General features: G+C 37.5%; 1 protein-coding gene across 2 annotated transcripts in view; it reads left to right on the top strand.

The window, feature by feature from the left end:
• Window positions 1-247: 247 nt before the first annotated feature.
• LOC134679054 (protein bric-a-brac 1-like) overlaps window positions 248-19,157 on the top strand; it is a 209,003-nt gene continuing 190,093 nt past the window's right edge. For both annotated transcript variants that reach the window (XM_063537883.1, XM_063537882.1), the window contains exon 1: window positions 248-1,016. In XM_063537883.1, coding sequence (XP_063393953.1) covers window positions 348-1,016 — 669 coding nt within the window. In that variant the 5' untranslated portion in view covers window positions 248-347. The remainder of the gene's footprint in view (window positions 1,017-19,157) is intronic.

The following is a 19,157-nucleotide window of genomic DNA, read 5'->3' as shown; positions in this document are numbered from 1 at the left end:
TGAAATAAATTAATTAGATTGGATACAATGATGAATTTTACAGTACAATTGTTTTAGTGCACGCACGCAATGATGTCGTTCTGTTGGACGCAGGGAGCGTAGAGTGCATCGTGCGCGCGCGCCGGTGCGCGGGCGATCGATGCGGGGCGCGGGGCGCAGAGCGGGGGCGTGGCGGCGGAGGCGGCGCGCGCTCGTCATTGGCCCGCCGGCGCCCACGCGCTCCGCCCCCTCGGCGCCGTCGCCCGCGAGACCCGCTCAGTGCCTCGCGTGCCGTCGCATGTTGCGCACGTATCGCGCGTTCTAATTCCGCGTAACATTGCAGATGCGAGTTCGACACTGATAAAAAAATGCCCGCCGAGGACGAACCCGGGGCGGCGATGGAGGGCCGCGAAACCGCCGATGGGTCTCCCCAGCAGTTCTGCTTGAGATGGAACAATTACCAAAGCAACCTCGCCAACTGCTTCGACCAGCTTCTTCAGACGGAATCTTTCGTGGACGTCACCCTCGCCTGTGAAGGACAGAGCCTGAAAGCCCATAAGGTGGTCCTGTCCGCCTGCAGCCCGTACTTCCAGACGCTTTTCATGGACAATCCATGCCGGCACCCCATAATAATAATGCGCGACATAAAGTACTGCGATCTGAAGGCGGTCGTGGACTTCATGTACCGCGGGGAGATAAACGTGTCGCAGGATCAGATCACGGCGCTACTGAAGGTGGCGGAGATGCTGAAGATCAGGGGCCTGACGGACGTGAGCGGGGAGCACGCGGTGCTGCGGCCGGGCGGGCCGGACAGGGCGCCGAAGAGGCCGGTGAGCCGCGAGGGGGAGTCCCCGGCGAAGGTCCGGCGCCGGTCGGTGGAGCGCAGCCCGGGCCCGAGCCCGCGCCGGTCGCCGAGCACGCCGGCCGAGCTGCTGGGCGAGCACGCGGCGCACGCGCCCGCGCCGCCGGCGCCGCTGCTGGCCGAGGACGTGGACATCCGGCCCGGCATCGCCGAGATGATTCGCGAAGAGGAACGGGTGAGTCAATTTTCTTTTTCTGCGCTGCCTCCCAGTTAGTCCTTACCTTACATGCCCATCTATGTCCATGTATATGGATCTATTAATTCATAATGTTTGTACCTACGGAATAATTCTCACCTTCAGTAATTTTATTAGATATTAACTTGTTTAGTTCAATAGAAGTAAGAAAGAAATAAGTATTTTATTGATCATGTTAGTGCTTCTTAGGAAAAGTAGGTTGACACTAAAATTACCTACTAAGTACCTATTTACCTTTTTTTATATCTACATAAAATGAAACTAAGTAACTGTACTTTTCATAAGTTGGTACTTAAAGAAATCAATAGAGCATACAAATTACATTACATAGTGCAATAGATTGCCTCTAAAGATGAAAGTAGTTGAGGAGTCTATCTAAAACCAAAACCTGAATGAATGTAACATACGTAAGTAAGTAGGTATAGGTAGATAATAGAAGGGTTTATTCGGTGAGGTTGAGTAGGTACAAACAAATAAAATGCGATGTTGGGCAGCGGCGCGGGGCCCTCTCGCCCCTCGCCCCTCGCCAGGTGCTTGCTAAATGCCACCAGGAATGCCTGTAAAAAGAGGTAAGTTGTAACGGATAAACTTAATTAGGGTTGAATTAAACAGTTGCAACTAAGTAGCCACTGCGAGTCATTTGGATGAAACAATTTATTAACCATTCTACCTTTTAAGGCTAGAAGTGGGAATACAACGTGTAATAGTATGTTAAAAAGCAACGTCTTTACATTTAGTTTAACATGAAACGAGACGACTTCGACGCTATGTTTTTATTTCATGGAGGGTTTCGCTGCGGGAGAGGAGGCGGGTGCGCTTGCCGGCGCTCAATGGATTGCCGCCGTAACTTAAAACACGCCAAATTGCCGGAGCATTGGTGATTCAACTTTGAGCTCAAGCTGCATTTTGTTGCTACACGCTGATGTAGCTATAATACCTATACAGTGTGGATTAACTTAAGCTCATTTTACTTAACGAAACATTCTTTTATTTAAAAAAATTGCAAGATTGCATTTGGAGTTTTTTTTTAATTAGCTAAAAAACTTTTACTATTTTATTCCACTAGTCGATATAGTTCACGGTAATGTTAAAATTTCTACAAGAAACATTAGGTCTTACACTCGTCTGTTGTACAAAATATCCATAAAATCTAATATTTAGTGTTTTTTTAGTCGGTTCGATTCCCGGACGAGGGAAGCGGCTTAAAAGAACCTTTGAATGCAGCTTTGTTTCTTTTTAAAAATAAAAGAATGTTTCCTTTAAGTAAAATGAGCAAACAAGGTTTTATTTAGGGTACCATTAAGTTTTCCACACTGTATAATACATATTAAAATAAGTAAATACATGTTACCTAATAGCAAGGCGACTTACAATACATATTATAATTTACGTAGGTACTTACTATTTGACAGAGTAGAGTATAGAGAATATATATTTCGGTATATTAATAATTAATAATATATCTTAAACCATCGCATCTCATTAAGATACCTTGCTATAAAATATATTTAAGCTCGGCATATGTACATATTACGATATATTTTGCTATATTTCCTTCCTTTTGTGAGGTGACTTTATAATCGATATAGGTACCTAGATATAGACGAGATTTATGATGGCAAATTACTATTAGTCTCTCCAATATCTTGGTCAATGTCATTGCATCTCACTCTCTCATTAAGTAAATTGTGAGACAAAATACACGTTGGACAAAGAAATTGGACAGGTGTAATACCATCCTAGAACGCCTAGATTGTGAGCCAATGTTGGGTGGCGCACATTTTAGTTCAAGTTCCGAGTTAAACTTCATAGTTCGAGCGACAATAGGCGCCTTATACCGGGTGTGGCCTGTAATACGAGCCAAAAAATTAACTGTAGGCTGTACTACTCCTCATACTGACCAACATTTGTTCAGCAACTTTTAAAAATAACCTGTGGTTTGATTTTTAATACACTTTAAAGTTTATTCTAAGACGCAATGTATTGCGAATTTTGTTATGTTTAAGGCGTGACAAGCAACGTCAATCGCAATGATATGGCGTGGCGATGGCGTCCATTGAAGATAATATTTATTTTGTATGAAGAATAAGGAGTCTGAAATACTTCATAATTTTTAAAAGTTGTTGAACACAAGTGTCACCGTTTGAGGAGTACAATCTATGTTTTAATTATTTGCTCGTGTTACAGGTCACACCCGGTATGTACGCTCTTATCATTTCAGTTTCAGGGATTACTTAAATAGACGAAATCACATAATCAATATAATTTGAAATATAATATATTTGATAAAAAATACAATTTATAAAAAAGTCGTTAAAGTACCTAATCTATTTTAAGGATATGGTATGGCGAGTGGAACTAAGACTTTCGAATGTGTACTTTTACCAAAAATCATTTTCATTACATTTACCAAAAGGGAGTAAGAAAATAGGAATAAAACCAAATAAATTATTTCTTTGACTTTGGTACAGTCACCTGCATATGTTACTCTCCGAAGGCCGCAAAAATATGTGACACGCTCTTATTGCTCTACAAATAAGATCGTGTCTCATATTTTTGCTACATTCGTTGTGTAACATATTATTGCAGGTAGGTGCAGTATTTGAAATTCTAATATTATTAGGTATATTGAAAATGTTAAATCCGTTTCACAATTAGTCACAGTGCTAGTGAGCATTTTCCTTTTTATACAATTTGCGCTGTTTTTTTATGTTTCACGACTGCGTAAGTACGTTAATTTGATAATTTCCTACGTTAAACAAAGTTTATTTTGACAATAAATAAATGAAATAACTGGTTTATTAATATGATAAGTACAATTTCGTCGTATAAATTAGTTTAAATTTTCCCCAATGTGCTAGGAAATGTTCGTCTTATCTTAGCAAAAGTAGTACGGGAATTATGGCCAATTAAAAAAAATGTTCTGTTTTAGCGGTCGGGAAGATTATAAAAATCAATGACTGTAGGTATTGTTTTAATCTACTTTATATGGTGAGCTTTTGTTTACATTCGCTTGTCCATTTGGCTGTCTGTATTACAGACAGACAACGACAGACTGTAATCTAATCTTGTAAGTAAGTTAAATTTGACCCACTTTCCGGTTTCCGATGAAGCTGTAATTTTTTGATACATATGTAAGTCGGGTGACAATGTAATATTATGGTACCATGGAGCTGATCTGATGATGGAGACAGGAGGTGGCCATATGGAACTATGTGATGAAACAACACAACCCAATTGTGTTTGGAGTTGTTAGAATTGTCTCGATGAGTTTTAGTGGCCTGCGGAAAGAAAAGTACAGTCAAGGCCAAAACATTGTACTTACCAAAATATATTTTCTTGGTAAAAACTAATATAGGTAAGGTAATAAGAATAACCTTTTAAGAACAAGAATCAATAAGAAAATCAATGCAAACAGTAATTATTAAAGCCGCGTCCACACGACCCGGTACAGGTATCATTTCAATTTAGGTCGAGGTTAGTGTGAGATAGGGCGATGCAAGACCTTAAATGTCTCGTTCTTACAAAACCGCTGTGTATCACCGTGCGAATACTTATTATTTAAGGATCTCAGGTGTGTAAAAACTTAAAAACAGTGTGCCCATATATAGCTTGACGAGCCATTTCCGGTAATAAAAAATACGGCAAATTTGAAAATGTAGGCGAACAGGGAGGGTCGGTGTTCGATACAAAACTTGAATTTCGCGCCTTATTCTACTGACAATTTTCGCTTGCCATACTATACCTTTTATAGCATAATTGTTTTGAATTAAGATGGCGGTATGAGTTGTGTTGATCCTTAAACTTTAAAAAAATAATTAACGAGCGAAATTGTTTTTGATGTGAAGTTTCGATTCGAGTGATGCTTGATGCTTAAATAATTGATTAGTTTTCTTAATTCTTCGGATGTTTGGAGAAAAGCACTACTTATATGTATACTAATACCTCGGCAGAATAGAAAAAGCAATTCGTGGATTCGTCTTTCGAAAATAGAATCTATTCACGAATTGCCATATCCTGGGCTACCTATACTCATACTCGTATAGTTATATAATTATTTATAATAGAAAAGTTTAAAGGCAGCAACGTTAACTTTTTTTATAACAATACGTGTAAGACGTGGACAGGCGTGAATACAAATTATCTATCTTATTCCCAGTTGGGAAAAATTAGATATTTTTCCTTTTTCCACCCGCGCTCATAGGATTGGCAATGCAGATCGAAGAAACAACACTTTTCTGCCTCAGGATGGAAACGTATCGCTTTCAACCCGCGTCTAAGATAATTTAAGATAAACAATGACAAAGGTACGAGAAATGAAAAGGTACCTGATCTGTTTTTAACTTTCACAATATGCCTAATCCGGAATATGTTGCCTAGTTACACTTTACTGAACCTTAATGTCATCGACATGACGTAGGTAGATGTGCTGCGGTTGGCTCACTCCGCGATTTCGTCGCTTTGCTACAGGTAACTAAAAGTACATCCGTTCTACACCAATTTTGGTGGCTAGTGGCTAGCCATAAGCCGCACGTGGCGCTGTCGCCTCCTAGCGGCGATATCGGTCCTGATCGTAACAGACGCGTTTTGTTAGAGAGTGAGTCTTCTGTAAATCTGTACCTAGTACTATTATTTATTCTGTGGCTTAACTAAATGCGTAGTTGGCTATCAGATAAATGCGAATATTGCAATAATTTGAATGAAGACCGCATTAGCAGGCTAGATATATTGGCGACTAAATGATTGGCAGAATGTAATTGTTTTAATGTTATAACCAAATTTAATCAAAGCCTAATTGCAATGTCTATGCCAAATGCGTAATGATAGAAATGTTTATTGACTGATTGAGTGTGTAGTGATTTAGTTAACTACTTTCAGGGATAATAAAAATATATGATTATTTTGTATACCTATTTCACAGTTAATGTTATGTAGGCAGGTTTAACTGAACAACAGTTAATTACCTACACGTAGATATAGACAGGTAGAATAACTAAGTTCAAAAGACAAGATAAATTAATAATTCAGCCTATATCCGTCCCACTATGGGCACAGCCCACCTCTTATGCGCGAGAGGGCTTGGGCTATCTATAGTCCCCACGCTAGCGCAATGCGGATTGGGGACTTCACATACACCTTTTGAATTTCCTCGCAGATGTATGCAGGTTTCCTCACGATATTTTCCTTCACCGAAAAGCTAGTGGTAACTATCGAACTATGCAAGTCAGACAAAAAAAAATTAAGTGTTTTTCGCACTAATGTTATGTTTATACTTTATAGTTTATAGTAATATTAGTGATGTCTCGTTTGTTCGCTGTTCGCTTAGTGCTTTAAGTGTTATCTAGAGTCTCCTGACTTCTGTGCTGCACGGATGCAACCAGCCCTTATTTATTGTCAGATGTACTGTAACGGGTTGGCTTAAAGTAATGAGAATTTTTGTTTTCGGACATAAAGACAAAAAGACAATGGCCATGGATTTCTGGATGTTATATTGAAGAACTATGCAATATCCAACATTAGAACCAAATTCAAGAATGAAGTAATTGGCCTCCCTTGTGTTAGTTTACGTAACATGCTTCTGACCGTTTGCTTTTCACTTTGGACAAACTACCAAGTACTCTCTGACTGATCGTTTTGTAATTACACGGTAAAATTTATTTTATTCTATAATATTTTTGCCTACTATCGCAATATACATATCAGAGTATATAATATTTGCCAAAATTCTTCGATTGATTTAAGTCTTGGGGATATTCTAGGGTTGGAAACGTTTAGTCGTTTTTCCGCGAGAGCCTAAAACCAGTTAAAAACGTCATTGCATACATTTTACCAAAATATGATACATAAACAATTTTCTCTAAATATCAATCAGTTGCAGATTTCATGAAAATGTTAATCAGTTAGCAATTGTGAATGATGGCATGATATAGATAACAAGCTAATATGCCGAAATAATTAAAATTAACGGCAATAAAACAGTTATGGAATGTAAATAAAACGTTGTCCAAAGCATGACGCAGAGGGTTTGAACACAGTTATGAGAAATCGGATGTGGGAGATGTTATAGTATATATAATGTTTTCTTGTAATTTAAAATATGCTCTTGTTTGTCACTGTAAAATTTCGAAAACCCACAGCTATTGTCTTTTTTTTTATATTTCCGAAAACGAAAATTCTCATTACTTTAAGCCAACCCGTTATAACCCTTAAATGCATGACTTTTTCTTTTTGCCCGAAATTAATATAGTTATGTATCACAATAATTGTGTGCCGATTCTTGGAAATATAGTAAAACAAGACCGAAGTGATCCCATAAGTGTTCCGTAAACAAAGTTTTGTACGGAACACTAAAAATAGAACTTAGTTTTTCACTGCGAAATCAGTGTTAGAAGTTGAATTGGCTAAATCATATTTATGTAAATATATGTAATTTTTAGTAATAGATATATGATTTTTTTTACAACCATTACAAAGGTACACTATTTGTGATATACCTATGATAAAGTTTTTAAATATAAAATAATTACAAACTCCGAAGGCACCGTTCAAAATGACATACAAAAAATTATCAACCTCTGAATTTTTCCAAGCTTTCCAACTTTTCGTCTTAAAATGGATGTAATTTTTATAAATTAAGAATATTGCGTGAATTTAACCCTTAAATCATTACCCTACTACTAATGTCTTGACGTTTGGTATAAAGGTGCGTTCAAGAACGTAAGCCTTTTTTTAAATCTTTGAGGTTTCTAATGCTTTGTAGTCATTTGGCAACACTATGCATTTAAGGGATAATGCTAGAATGGTCGGTGCGAAGGGTTGCGCCCCCCTGCCCCGCGCGGCCACGCTCGTAAAAGTTTTCCCCCGCCGCCCCCTACGCAAAACTTTCTGCTCCGTATCGCATTACGTAATTAAATTTATTTTAGACTTTACTACTTTACGGTTAATGTGAAAGTTTATTTCGGATACTCTTGCTTTGCCTTGTGCTCCGCACATAGGATAGGGTGTCATAAGGCAATATGTTAATGAAACTCTACTAAACTAGGTACAGTCAAGGAATTTAAATTCCGACCCATTTCGTACTTTGTCACAGTGACAATCAATATGAAAGCCGCTAGAGACCTCATACGGTTGTCACTGTGACAAAGTACGAAATGGGTCGGAATTTAAATTCCTTGACTGTACGAATAGAACAGGGGTCTCCAAACTTTTTTACCTGAGGGCCATAGTGCGCCTCAAAAACTTTCGCGCGGGCCACCGTTGGCGCCGAGGGGTCTGGTTGCTGCAGTGTTAGGGCTGAACCCCTGGAGCCTCGCTCCTGCGGGCCGGGTTGGAACGCTGTCGGCGGGCCGGATTAGAACGCTTCGCGGGCCGGATTTGACCTGCGGACCGGGGTTTGGAGAGCCCTGGAATAGAACATAAATGCTATTTAAACAAAAAAAATAAATATTGGAGGATGCCTATCCATTCAACAAATGTATATTGATGGACAACTATCTGCTGTTAGACTAGTTTTTCGGGTGGTTCGTTCGAGTATTGTAATAAGATAAACTTAAACACATTACTAATAGTACCAATTGCTTAAACCAATCTTAGTGGGTTAGGTAGGGTAAAAGTAACGGTCTCTACGTGTTGGCTTCGGCTCCGCGCACGCCTCCCAAATGTCCGGAACACCATTGTGAAAGACATAACATATTAAATTACATAGTATTACATCTCTCCTTTTTGTTAGTATTCTATTAGAGTGCTCAGTCAGACCAACATTGATAAAAACTTATAATCACTTAAGCGAGATTTGCGAAAACTTACTTCAAATAAGATTCAAGTTTAATAAGTTTGAAGCAAAAATTTCTGATATGTTTTACAATACGTACCTAATTTTTTATTTAAGCAAGGATTGTACCTAGTGTGTGGAGTGAGCCTCATAACCTTACTTATTTTTATTTCCTTTTGGTTAGATTAACTGCAACAAACTGCGACATATACATTTAAAGATCGATACACTGGAGACCGTGACTACACAACTGTTAGTGTTTTTAATAGTGGCAGATGTCACTATTGCCTGAGTCAATGATTATACAGATTATAGGTACTTATCTAGTTAGCCCACTAATCCTCTGACATCCTTGAAAATTGACGTATCTGATGTGATGCTCAATAAAATTAATATATCAAGCATGTAAGCACCTTACTGCCCCAAGACGCCATGTACGACGCCATTTCCCTTTGAACAATTCATATCTCCATAACTTTATCGTACGGTTTAGTTAAGACAAACAAATTCATTATTAAGTATTGCGTAAATAGGCCAAATAATACTGGGTTTAACTAAGCAAATGCAGGCGAGTGCGTTTACTTTGCTACTGTGCTGTTTACAAAGTTAAATCTCCAGGATTACGAGAGCTTTCATTTAAAATATAACTTGGTAGAAACACTAGCTATTGTTAACAGAGTGTTGTATAATTTAGTGTTTTGAGACCAAAACTAGGTCTCTCTGTTAACAAAAGGATATTGTTTCAGTACAATTACCGACGAAATCAACATAGATAAGTGAATGTTTGCATTATTCACGTACTACATACACGTTTGTATAAGGTAAATTGTAACAGGCAGTTTAAAAGTTTTACGAGTGAACGCCTAGTCAACTTTTTGTACTATTTGTTCAGTACAATGTACTCGTAGGTAGGTAACTTACAATTTCACCGCCAAGAAGAAATAAGTACTTACCTAACCTTTTCATATTTCATAAGTTAGGTAGTTTATAAATCAATTAATTCTACCTACATCTACAAAGTAATTATATTATTATTAATGTACCTATGTATTTCTTTTCATTACGTAACAACGGTCCGGGTTGGGAGGCGTGCGCGGAGCCGAAACCAACACGTAGAAACCTTTACACTTTAATGAAATGAAAGGGGTAGGTACAGTCGCCATCAGATATATCGGAGCGGCCAAGGTGTTTACAATATCTGAACAAGCACTCTAACGCCTTGACAATAGAGGCGTGCTCAGATATTTGTGAGCACCTTGGCCGCTCCGATATATCTGATGGCGACTGTACACCGAGCATATGCTGTCCTTGTACACATGTCATGGGGCACACGCAGAGACAGCACCCGTGAGGGTGTTAGGACTATTGGGAGTAGATGGAATCTAAAAAAGAACTAGGCTATTTGTTGAAAGCGATGGACTAAATACTGGGTTATTTATGGTATTTAAAACCTGCCTAATAAAATGGTACCTATACAATTTTATTCAGTCAGACGGTGACTCGCCCCCACAAGATGGGCTCCCACAAGATGGGCCCCCACAAAATGGGCCCCCACAAAAAACGGCATCTAGGATGGCTCAAGGGCCACACCGGTGTAAGGCTGAGGGTAGATACTCGTATAGGTGTCACTGGACTTCAAACATAGACTCGTCGCTTACGTTTCCACATGCCCTCGAGAACGCTGCTCTCGGTAAGGGTAATATTCCATTTCTAACCGTAGCTGCATTACTGTCAATTTTACTATGCGAATTGACAATGACAGCGACGCGTTGAGTACCGGTAGTGCAGCTGCGGTTAGAAATGGAATGTTGCCATAACTCTGACTTTACCGTTGGTGCCCAGTTTTGTCCAAGTTATTAACACCTATAATAATTTTACTAAGAAATACACGTTGAGCTGCGTTAAAGTAGTTTAATTATAGTAACAAAATAGTAAAATTTCTAGAATAACCTAATTTTGCCACCCGTCCCCAACTTCGCCTATTTTATTACAAGCTTTTATTTAGTTTTACCTGACCGTTGTCTGTCTGTCTGTCTGTGTGTAATCAAATCTTGCAAGTTAAATTTGATCCACTTCCCGGTTTCCGATTGAGCTGACGAAATTTTGCATGCATGTATAAATCGGATGACAATGCAATATTATGGTGTAATCGAGCTGATGTGATGATGGAGACCAGAGGTGGCCATAGGAACTCTGTGATAAAACAACTAAACCTAATTGTGTTTGGGGTTTTTAGAATTGTCTCGATGAGTATTAATTGCATGTGGAAAGAAAAGTACAGTCAGCGATAAAAGCTTGTACCAAAAATGAAAATTTTGCCAAAAACTTATAGGTACAAGCTTTTATTTACACAAATACACAGAAAACATCCATACTCGTAAAAAAGTAATCTGTGTTCATCTTACAAAGAAGTCTCTTCCCAGAGGTAGAACGTTTGTGGGCTTATCTATAGAGGCTGTGTGTGGACTAGTCGGTCGGTTATTTTTCACTTATTACCGTAAAATGAGGTGAGTAGGGATTACGAGGGCAGTTGGGTTATGAATGGGGTGAGATGGTATTTTTAGACCAGAGTTATCACATTATTACGTAAATACTTTATTCTCTTGAGAAGTCAAGCTATTGTAACATTATGTCAATTCTAGCAATTGTCTCATTTCACTCAATTCCTATCCCCCCTGACCCCGACTATGGGGTGAGCTGGGATTTGTTGCTAAATATTTTGTGTTTATCATTGAATCTCGGAAATGAAACGACAGTTTATCATTGAAAAACTAAAGTTCATACTACTGCAACACTTTTCAAGCATATAAATCAACGTGCCACATATAAAAATTAACTTTTATTCAGGTTTGAACTTGGGATGTGTCCCAACTAACCCCATTTTACTGTACAAATCAAGTTGACTTATGTAAAAGAGTGGGTTGAGAATGCGTGATGCTTTCTCACGTTCGCGTTCCAACATGCTAGGTGTGAGGTATTGATTATGATTTGTTATTACCTATTACTTGTTGGTAAGTTTTCCTCAGTGATAAAACTAAAGAAGACTGACGTAAATGTAGACAATCTTCTACTTCTACCTAGCGTTATCCCGGCCTTTGCCGGGATCCGCTTTCCTACTTTCCTTTCTCCACTTTGCGTGACCCTCAGCGCCCTCTCGTGTGAGCCCGTTCACGCTCATATCTGCTTTCGCGACATCCGGCCATCTCTTTTTTTGGTCTACCCTGTGGTCGGGGTTTTTTTCGTCAGAGGTGGAGGTAATCCTCATTGGACACTGCTAGCCCGGTTTTGGCAGCATGTCCGACTCAGCTGGGATTGCTCCAGCTGCCTAAGGACTAAAACCCTCCACCCTGTCCAGTGTTAAGTATGTTTCGGAAAAGGCGGCGCTAGACGTAGACAAATACTAATAATTAAAAGCCTTTATTAGAAAAGTGTTATGATTGGAATATGCCTCATCTATAAATAAGTATAAGTATCTGGGGAAAATTTTCGCCCCCGAAACCCCCCATATAGCAAATTTCATCGAAATTGTTAGAGCCGCTTCCGAGATCCCCGAAATATACCTATAAGTATATAAATATACAAGAATTGCTCGTTTAAATGTAGGTATAAGATGTTATAATATTATCTTTCGTAATTCAGAGACAATTTACACACAAGCTTAGTGACACAAGCTTACGTCATCACTTCTTGCTTGCACATGTGGCTAGTGGTCAGATTCTCTGACCCTCAAGATACCTCTGTGATCCCGGGTGAGTGTCGTACAAAGTAGCTAGGTACCTACCTACTAATACTAGGTACGTGTATTTGTTTAGTTCAGGATCCGACGCACATAAATGGGGCACAAGTTTAAAAATATTGGTATATTTAATAATATATTTAGAAGAATGATTTGAGTTCTGTAGGAATTAAATAACAAAGCAATAAACAATAAAAAAAACTGGCGAAGTCTGAGCCAGATTCGCGCCCCGAGAGTTCCTTATAACACAATATTTTGCAAAGTAGATATTATTAATTTAATTCATTGAGTGGTTAATGATTAGATTAGAATTCATTTATTTTCACGCCCGTCTTTGGGTTACAAATTTACATATCTTAATCGGTTGGGTAGTTTCGAAGCAAATTGGCTTGGCTATGACTAACTTAGTACTCTTAGTACTCTGTCTTTCCATCTCTCTGACACAGAAGAGTGATCTTAGAAGGGTTCCGTTTCTTGCTTATGAGGTACGCAACCCTAAAATTATAAATCTAATATAAAACTGTGGAAAACATGTGTTATGTGGAATTCGAATATAACGGGCGTTTCTGTTGAGGGAAACTAAAAAAAAAAAAAAAAAGTTTATTCAGTAACATAAAGTAACATTTCAGTATTCATGCTGGTGCCTCTTTTTAAGTATTCAAGATACCTGTATTAAGAGACAACCGCTCTTCCACATAGGGTTAACAATTTTGAATCTTAAGTACATGACTTATAAGTAAGTAATTAAAGCTAAGTTTATACAAGGAATACTCTCGCGCGTGTGTGTGTGTGTGTGTGTGTGTGTGTGTGTGTGTGTGTGTGTGTGTGTGTGTTTTCTGCTGTGTGTAGTTTCAGATTATGCAGTATATGTATACCTATATATATATATATATATATATATATATATATTTTTTTTTTTATTTTCCTATGCTATTCTATTAAGTCTTCAATATCTTTATAGGTCTTAGATTTTAACCATTTTATTACCATACTCTTACACTCATATAATGTAGTGGGATATATGTCTAGGTGTTCGTTGATATTGTTGTATAATTTAGCAGATCGAGATGCATGTTGTCGTCTCGCAAATACGGTGCTCGTGGACGGTATAGGGATAATTCGGGTCTTTTTTTTTCGACTAGCTGTAACATCCGGTGAGAAGGTGGTAGTTTTATGTTTTTTTATGACTATTTGTAATACATACAATTTTCTAACGGACAGTAGATCACAGGTTTTGTATAATTCGGTTGTCGGAAATCTATACGGTTTAAAATAAATAACTTTGAGTAATGACCGTTGTGCTCTTTCAAGCTCCTAGTTTTTGTTGCACCACCCCATATGGGAACACAGTAAGTTAGTACTGATTGTGCTAGCGTAACATATATTTGATTGAGGAGGGTTTTAGTTGCAACATGTCTCAAGTTTTTAAAAACCCAAATGAGTTTGCGTATACGAGACATAATAAGCTCTGCATGAACGTGCCATGTTAAGCGCTGATCTACTACAACACCCAAATATTTCGTACTCTCAGCTTTAGTTATAGTCGCACAGGAACAGTTACTTTGTGTTGACTCAGAGCAAGTATGTATTTTCAGAGAAAAGCCACTATCTGGTTGTGTTCGGTTGTAATTCGTAAAGCAAATGTAATATGTTTTACTTGTATTTAAGGTAAGTAGATGTTCTTGCAACCAATTTGCAACCTTTGTGAGCCCACGTTCAGTTGATATCCGCACGTCATCCCACGTATCTCCCGAGAATACAATAGCAGTATCATCTGCGTACGTGAAAATCGTTCCCTTACCAATTTCCATACAGCAGAGCTGATTAATATATATTAAAAATAGGGTAGGACCAAGAACACTGCCCTGTGGGACTCCATAAGTTATAGTGCACTCGTCACTAACGTGGTTCCCTATTTTTACCCTTTGCTTGCGGTTATGCAAGTAACTTTTGAAAAGGGACAAAGGGACACCTCTGATACCCATGTCTTCTAGAGTCTTGACAAGTATGGGGACAGACACGGTATCAAAAGCTTTTTTGAGATCCAAAAATGCAGTGATACATTTTTTACCTTTGTCCACTTTCTCTGCGATCAAAGATGAAAGATCCAGAACCGCATCTTCAGTGGAGATACCCTGTCTGAACCCATATTGAGAATTCGAGAGTAGTTGAAATTTATTTAGAAATGCCATCAGTCGCGCATTTAATAGTTTTTCCAAAATTTTAGAAATGGCTGGCAGTACCGATATAGGCCTATAATTAGAAATATCACTTCTATCCCCACTCTTGAACACTGGAGTGATTAGTGCTTGCTTCAATGCTTCCGGAAAAACCCCTTGTTTGAAACACAAATTTGCTAGGTGAGATTATTATCTAGGACCAGGTGATACTTTTTTTTAATTATCGGTTGATACTAGTACTAGTATGAAAATGTCACTTAATTTTGAATTGCCTTCGCACTCAGCGGCATTGGAATTTAAATATACAGTCTGGCAAAAAAGAGTAGAAATTAAAAAGTGGCAACACTGTAGTGTTGTCCCTTTCAAATCAATTTACATAAAAGAACGGGACCATACTAAAGTGTTGCCACTTTTTAATTTCTACTCTTTTTTGCTAATATTTATTTTGTAGGTACACAAGGTGCTTAGTCACTGATAGGTGACCATGACCACAGCTCCCAAATGTAATTCCAATATAATTCCACTGTACCTATAACACGTATTTACTGAAAATAAAATAGGTACTATAGTTATATGTGTATTACGTGTGTATAAGGAAGGTCACAAGTTTTTAATTATTTCTTTCTCATCATCATAATGTTGATTAGTTTCTTTTCAAAGCACATCTAGTAGGTAAATACGCATTTATGACACAATTCCATGTATAAGTCGTGCGATATTAACTGTGCAAATATACACGTGCCGTACGTATTTCAATTAACGTGCGTAATTAAAAAAGTACATCGAAAAAAATATGTATTAGCCTCGAGATTAATTTATGCCGAACGATAAGACTATTTATTGTAGTCGCTGTTCGATTAATTCTGTTAAGTTAATATGGGCGAAGGAGTCGAGATAAGCGCGTGTTTTTATTGCGTTATTTGGTGCGGCCTAACTAGCAGCACAGCGAACATTCAAAATAATATTATTAAGTACATTGCTTCAATGCAATTTTACTAGTGCGTTATTAAAACTTGTTAGTTGGGTACCAGCTAGATGTTATCGTTGTAATTCGCATGTATTATCGAAATAAACATTTATGTGGGTTATAGGTTCATTATTTGTTATTTTTTAAAATACCTAAGTCAAGTTTAGGGTTTCTCGATAAACCCTTTTAAAAGTTGTATTTATTCCAAGTTGTTCCAAGTTTAAAAGTTTTTCTTGTTTTCTTTTAACAAACATTTTATAGCTTTGTACCATCGGTAGAGAGGGCTTTTTTTTCATGTGTTCTAGCCAATCGATAAACAATAAAACAGGTATACCTAATAAGTATAACGAGGAGGCTCTTTTAGAAGTCAGTTAAAATGTAGCTCTTGTCATATCACTCGGGTCATCCATAAACTTCATCGAAATTGGCTTAGTACATTCATTACTAAAAATCTTTCAAAAGAACCATAATATTTAGTTTAGGTACATTATTTCTCCGTTGCTGAAGATTTTAAGGTAATGTCACTAGAAATCCGTTTACGAGTACCATCAGGTTACGTGAACCACCATGAATATTTAATTCGCCGTTATTCTTAATACGAAAACAACGCATATACTTATAGTTGTATACACATACAAACCCAATAGGTCTTTCTATACTTGTTTCCCTACACCATACGATATAAAAAACCGGGCAAGTGCGAGTCGGACTCGCGCACGAAGGGTTCCGTACCATAATGCAAAAAAAAAACAAAAAAAAGCAAAAAGAAAACGGTCACCCATCCAAGTACTGACCCCTCCCGACGTTGCTTAACTTTGGTCAAAAATCACGTTTGTTGTATGGGAGCCCCATTTAAATCTTTATTTTATGGGAGCCCCATTTAAATCTTTATTTTTTTAGTATTTGTTGTTATAGCGGCAACAGAAATACATCATCTGTGAAAATTTCAACTGTCTAGCTATCACGGTTCGTGAGATACAGCCTGGTGACAGACGGACGGACGGACGGACGGACGGACAGCGAAGTCTTAGTAATAGGGTCTCGTTTTACCCTTTGGGTACGGAACCCTAAAAATCTATGAAACAGGCCTGTGTAACTGTAAGTACCTATTATAGAAACCTGTGCCCTAATTACTACTTAATCAAGTGCTGGCAAAGATTTAAAATAAAATACTGGACGTTGGTGAAACAATCGTTGTTCATTGCTCGTAAAGATAACGATAATTATGTTTGTTATGGCATGATTCACTGGCGGTCCATTTCGCTTTATTCTCGCGGTTATTTCGTGAATAAGTCTCTATGACCTAACCTTTTAATGGCGGTGACGGAATCCTTTAAGTTCTTTGTTCATATATAACTTATCACCAGTGTTGCCAACTTGGCATAAATGATGCCAGATCTGGCATATTTTCACTCGCTTTGGCACCAAAATTTTCCATTTAGCATCTGGCATATTTTTTAGCATAATTTAGTCTAAGCCAAATTTGCACCAACTTGGCAGCAACAATATGCGCCATCCTGGCGCCATCGCCTTATGTGGTTCATATTTTCATATGAATTTTGACTTTTGTGGACGGATGGACGTCAACGGACTATATAAAGTTGGTCAAGCAGATCTTGTCAGTAGAGAAAGGCGGTAATTTTGAAAAATGTATGTGTTTTAAGTGTCTAATTTCAAGTGATATTTTAGCATTTTTTTAGCATAGGTGTTTCAAAAATCTTTGGCATAATCTAGACATTAGTCTAGCATTTTTTCAAAATCCGAGTTGGCAACACTGCTTATCACGCCGTAAATCAATTAGAAGACTCTTTGTAATATTTAGGTTTATCGTTGTAAATCTTATAACTTAATAATTAGTAGGTGCTTAATTATGTCACCTCTTTAGGTATATGAAACATTTGTTAACATTTATTGAAACTGACGTTTATCGCAGCAATGATCATTGTGTGTAGCAAATATACCTATAACATATTGCTGAGCGGGCTCTGTATATTATTGTCACGGGCATCTAAGAAGTAAGTAACTATTATGAAGAATGTAAGCTATGTTAAGCTATGTTGTCCAACCGTTAAAGGGGTGGGGGGGGGGCGAGCTTAACACAGTCCTAACTACTTTAGTTATTTGGAAGTTTAACACAGTCTGTTTACTTTAGTTATTTGGAAGTTTACTGGGGGATGAAGGGAGCGAATCCAAGCTAGTCCAGCGTACCTGGAATTGGAACCATCAGCTACAACAGGTCTACCTACCGTTTAAATGAGGCAGTCGGTAATAAGCTATAATGGCAGCTACTTACTGGTTGAAGGCATGGCTGCATGAGCTTATTATTTGTATTAAGATAAATATATGTATGTAATATACCAACTATATTACATACATATATTAATGTTTGTAGGTAGTCCGGTCTCGTTTGAGTATGACGTCATTAAATGTATACTTAGTCCATGACTGTGTTATCTAGACATATTATACCGGGTGTGGATTGTAACATGAGCAAATAATAAAAACATAAATTGTACTTATTGACATTTTTGTTAAACAACTATAAAAAAATTAAGTTGTATTTGCATGCAAATTAAATATTATCTTCAATGTATACGGCATAATCATTGTAATTCACGTTAGGTACTTGTCACGCCTTAAACATAACAAAATTTGTAATACATAGCGTCTTAGAATAAACTTGAAAGCGCACTAAAAATAAAAACACAAGTTATTTTAAAAAGTCGTTGTAAAGTAAGTTCGAGGAGTACATTCTGCAGTTTAAATTTTTGCTCCTATTACAGGACAGACCCGGTATAGGTATCATCCGATAATGATTTAATTTATTAAGCATAACCACTCTACATGCCGTGAAAATGCAACAGACAGTTTTACTTTCACATTAAAAAACTGTTATGGATGGATAGTCAATATACATATACCAACGTGGTACCAACAATTACTTATACATGCACGGTCTACGTTTATGCTTGGTATAGATTAAAATATGAAAACATAGTTTATTTCATTAATCTAAAACGCATAAATGTATTTAATTTTCTTTGTATTGTAATGCAAGATTTGTTTTTAATTAATATTTTATTTGTGCGTGAAATTAAAAATATGTAGACGTTATAAAATTCACGGCACTTGCAATACTTAATTTATATTTAAGATTATAGTTTACTGGGACGTGACGCGTGCTCGCGGTTAGGTACAGTTGTTCTCTATGCGGCCGCAATACGAGTTCAATTTGCAACTCCTTCCCATTGAAATGGTGTTCAATTTCATAAGGAATTATAGCTATGTTCTTTTCATTATCGCTGTGTTATATTACAAATGCTATAATAATGTTAAAGAATTATAGCATAAAAACAGCCAAACTGTAATGTGTTTTCAATATGTAAATAATTAGTGATGCCACAATAATATATTCGAATACGCCGTATATTAAAAAGATAGTCGTATTTTTTTTAATTACTAACGT

The sequence above is a fragment of the Cydia fagiglandana genome, chromosome Z (genome assembly GCF_963556715.1).
Source record: "Cydia fagiglandana chromosome Z, ilCydFagi1.1, whole genome shotgun sequence".
Taxonomy (NCBI): domain Eukaryota; kingdom Metazoa; phylum Arthropoda; class Insecta; order Lepidoptera; family Tortricidae; genus Cydia; species Cydia fagiglandana.
Note: the sequence above shows the minus strand (reverse complement) of the source record. Positions and strands in the feature narration are given on the sequence as shown.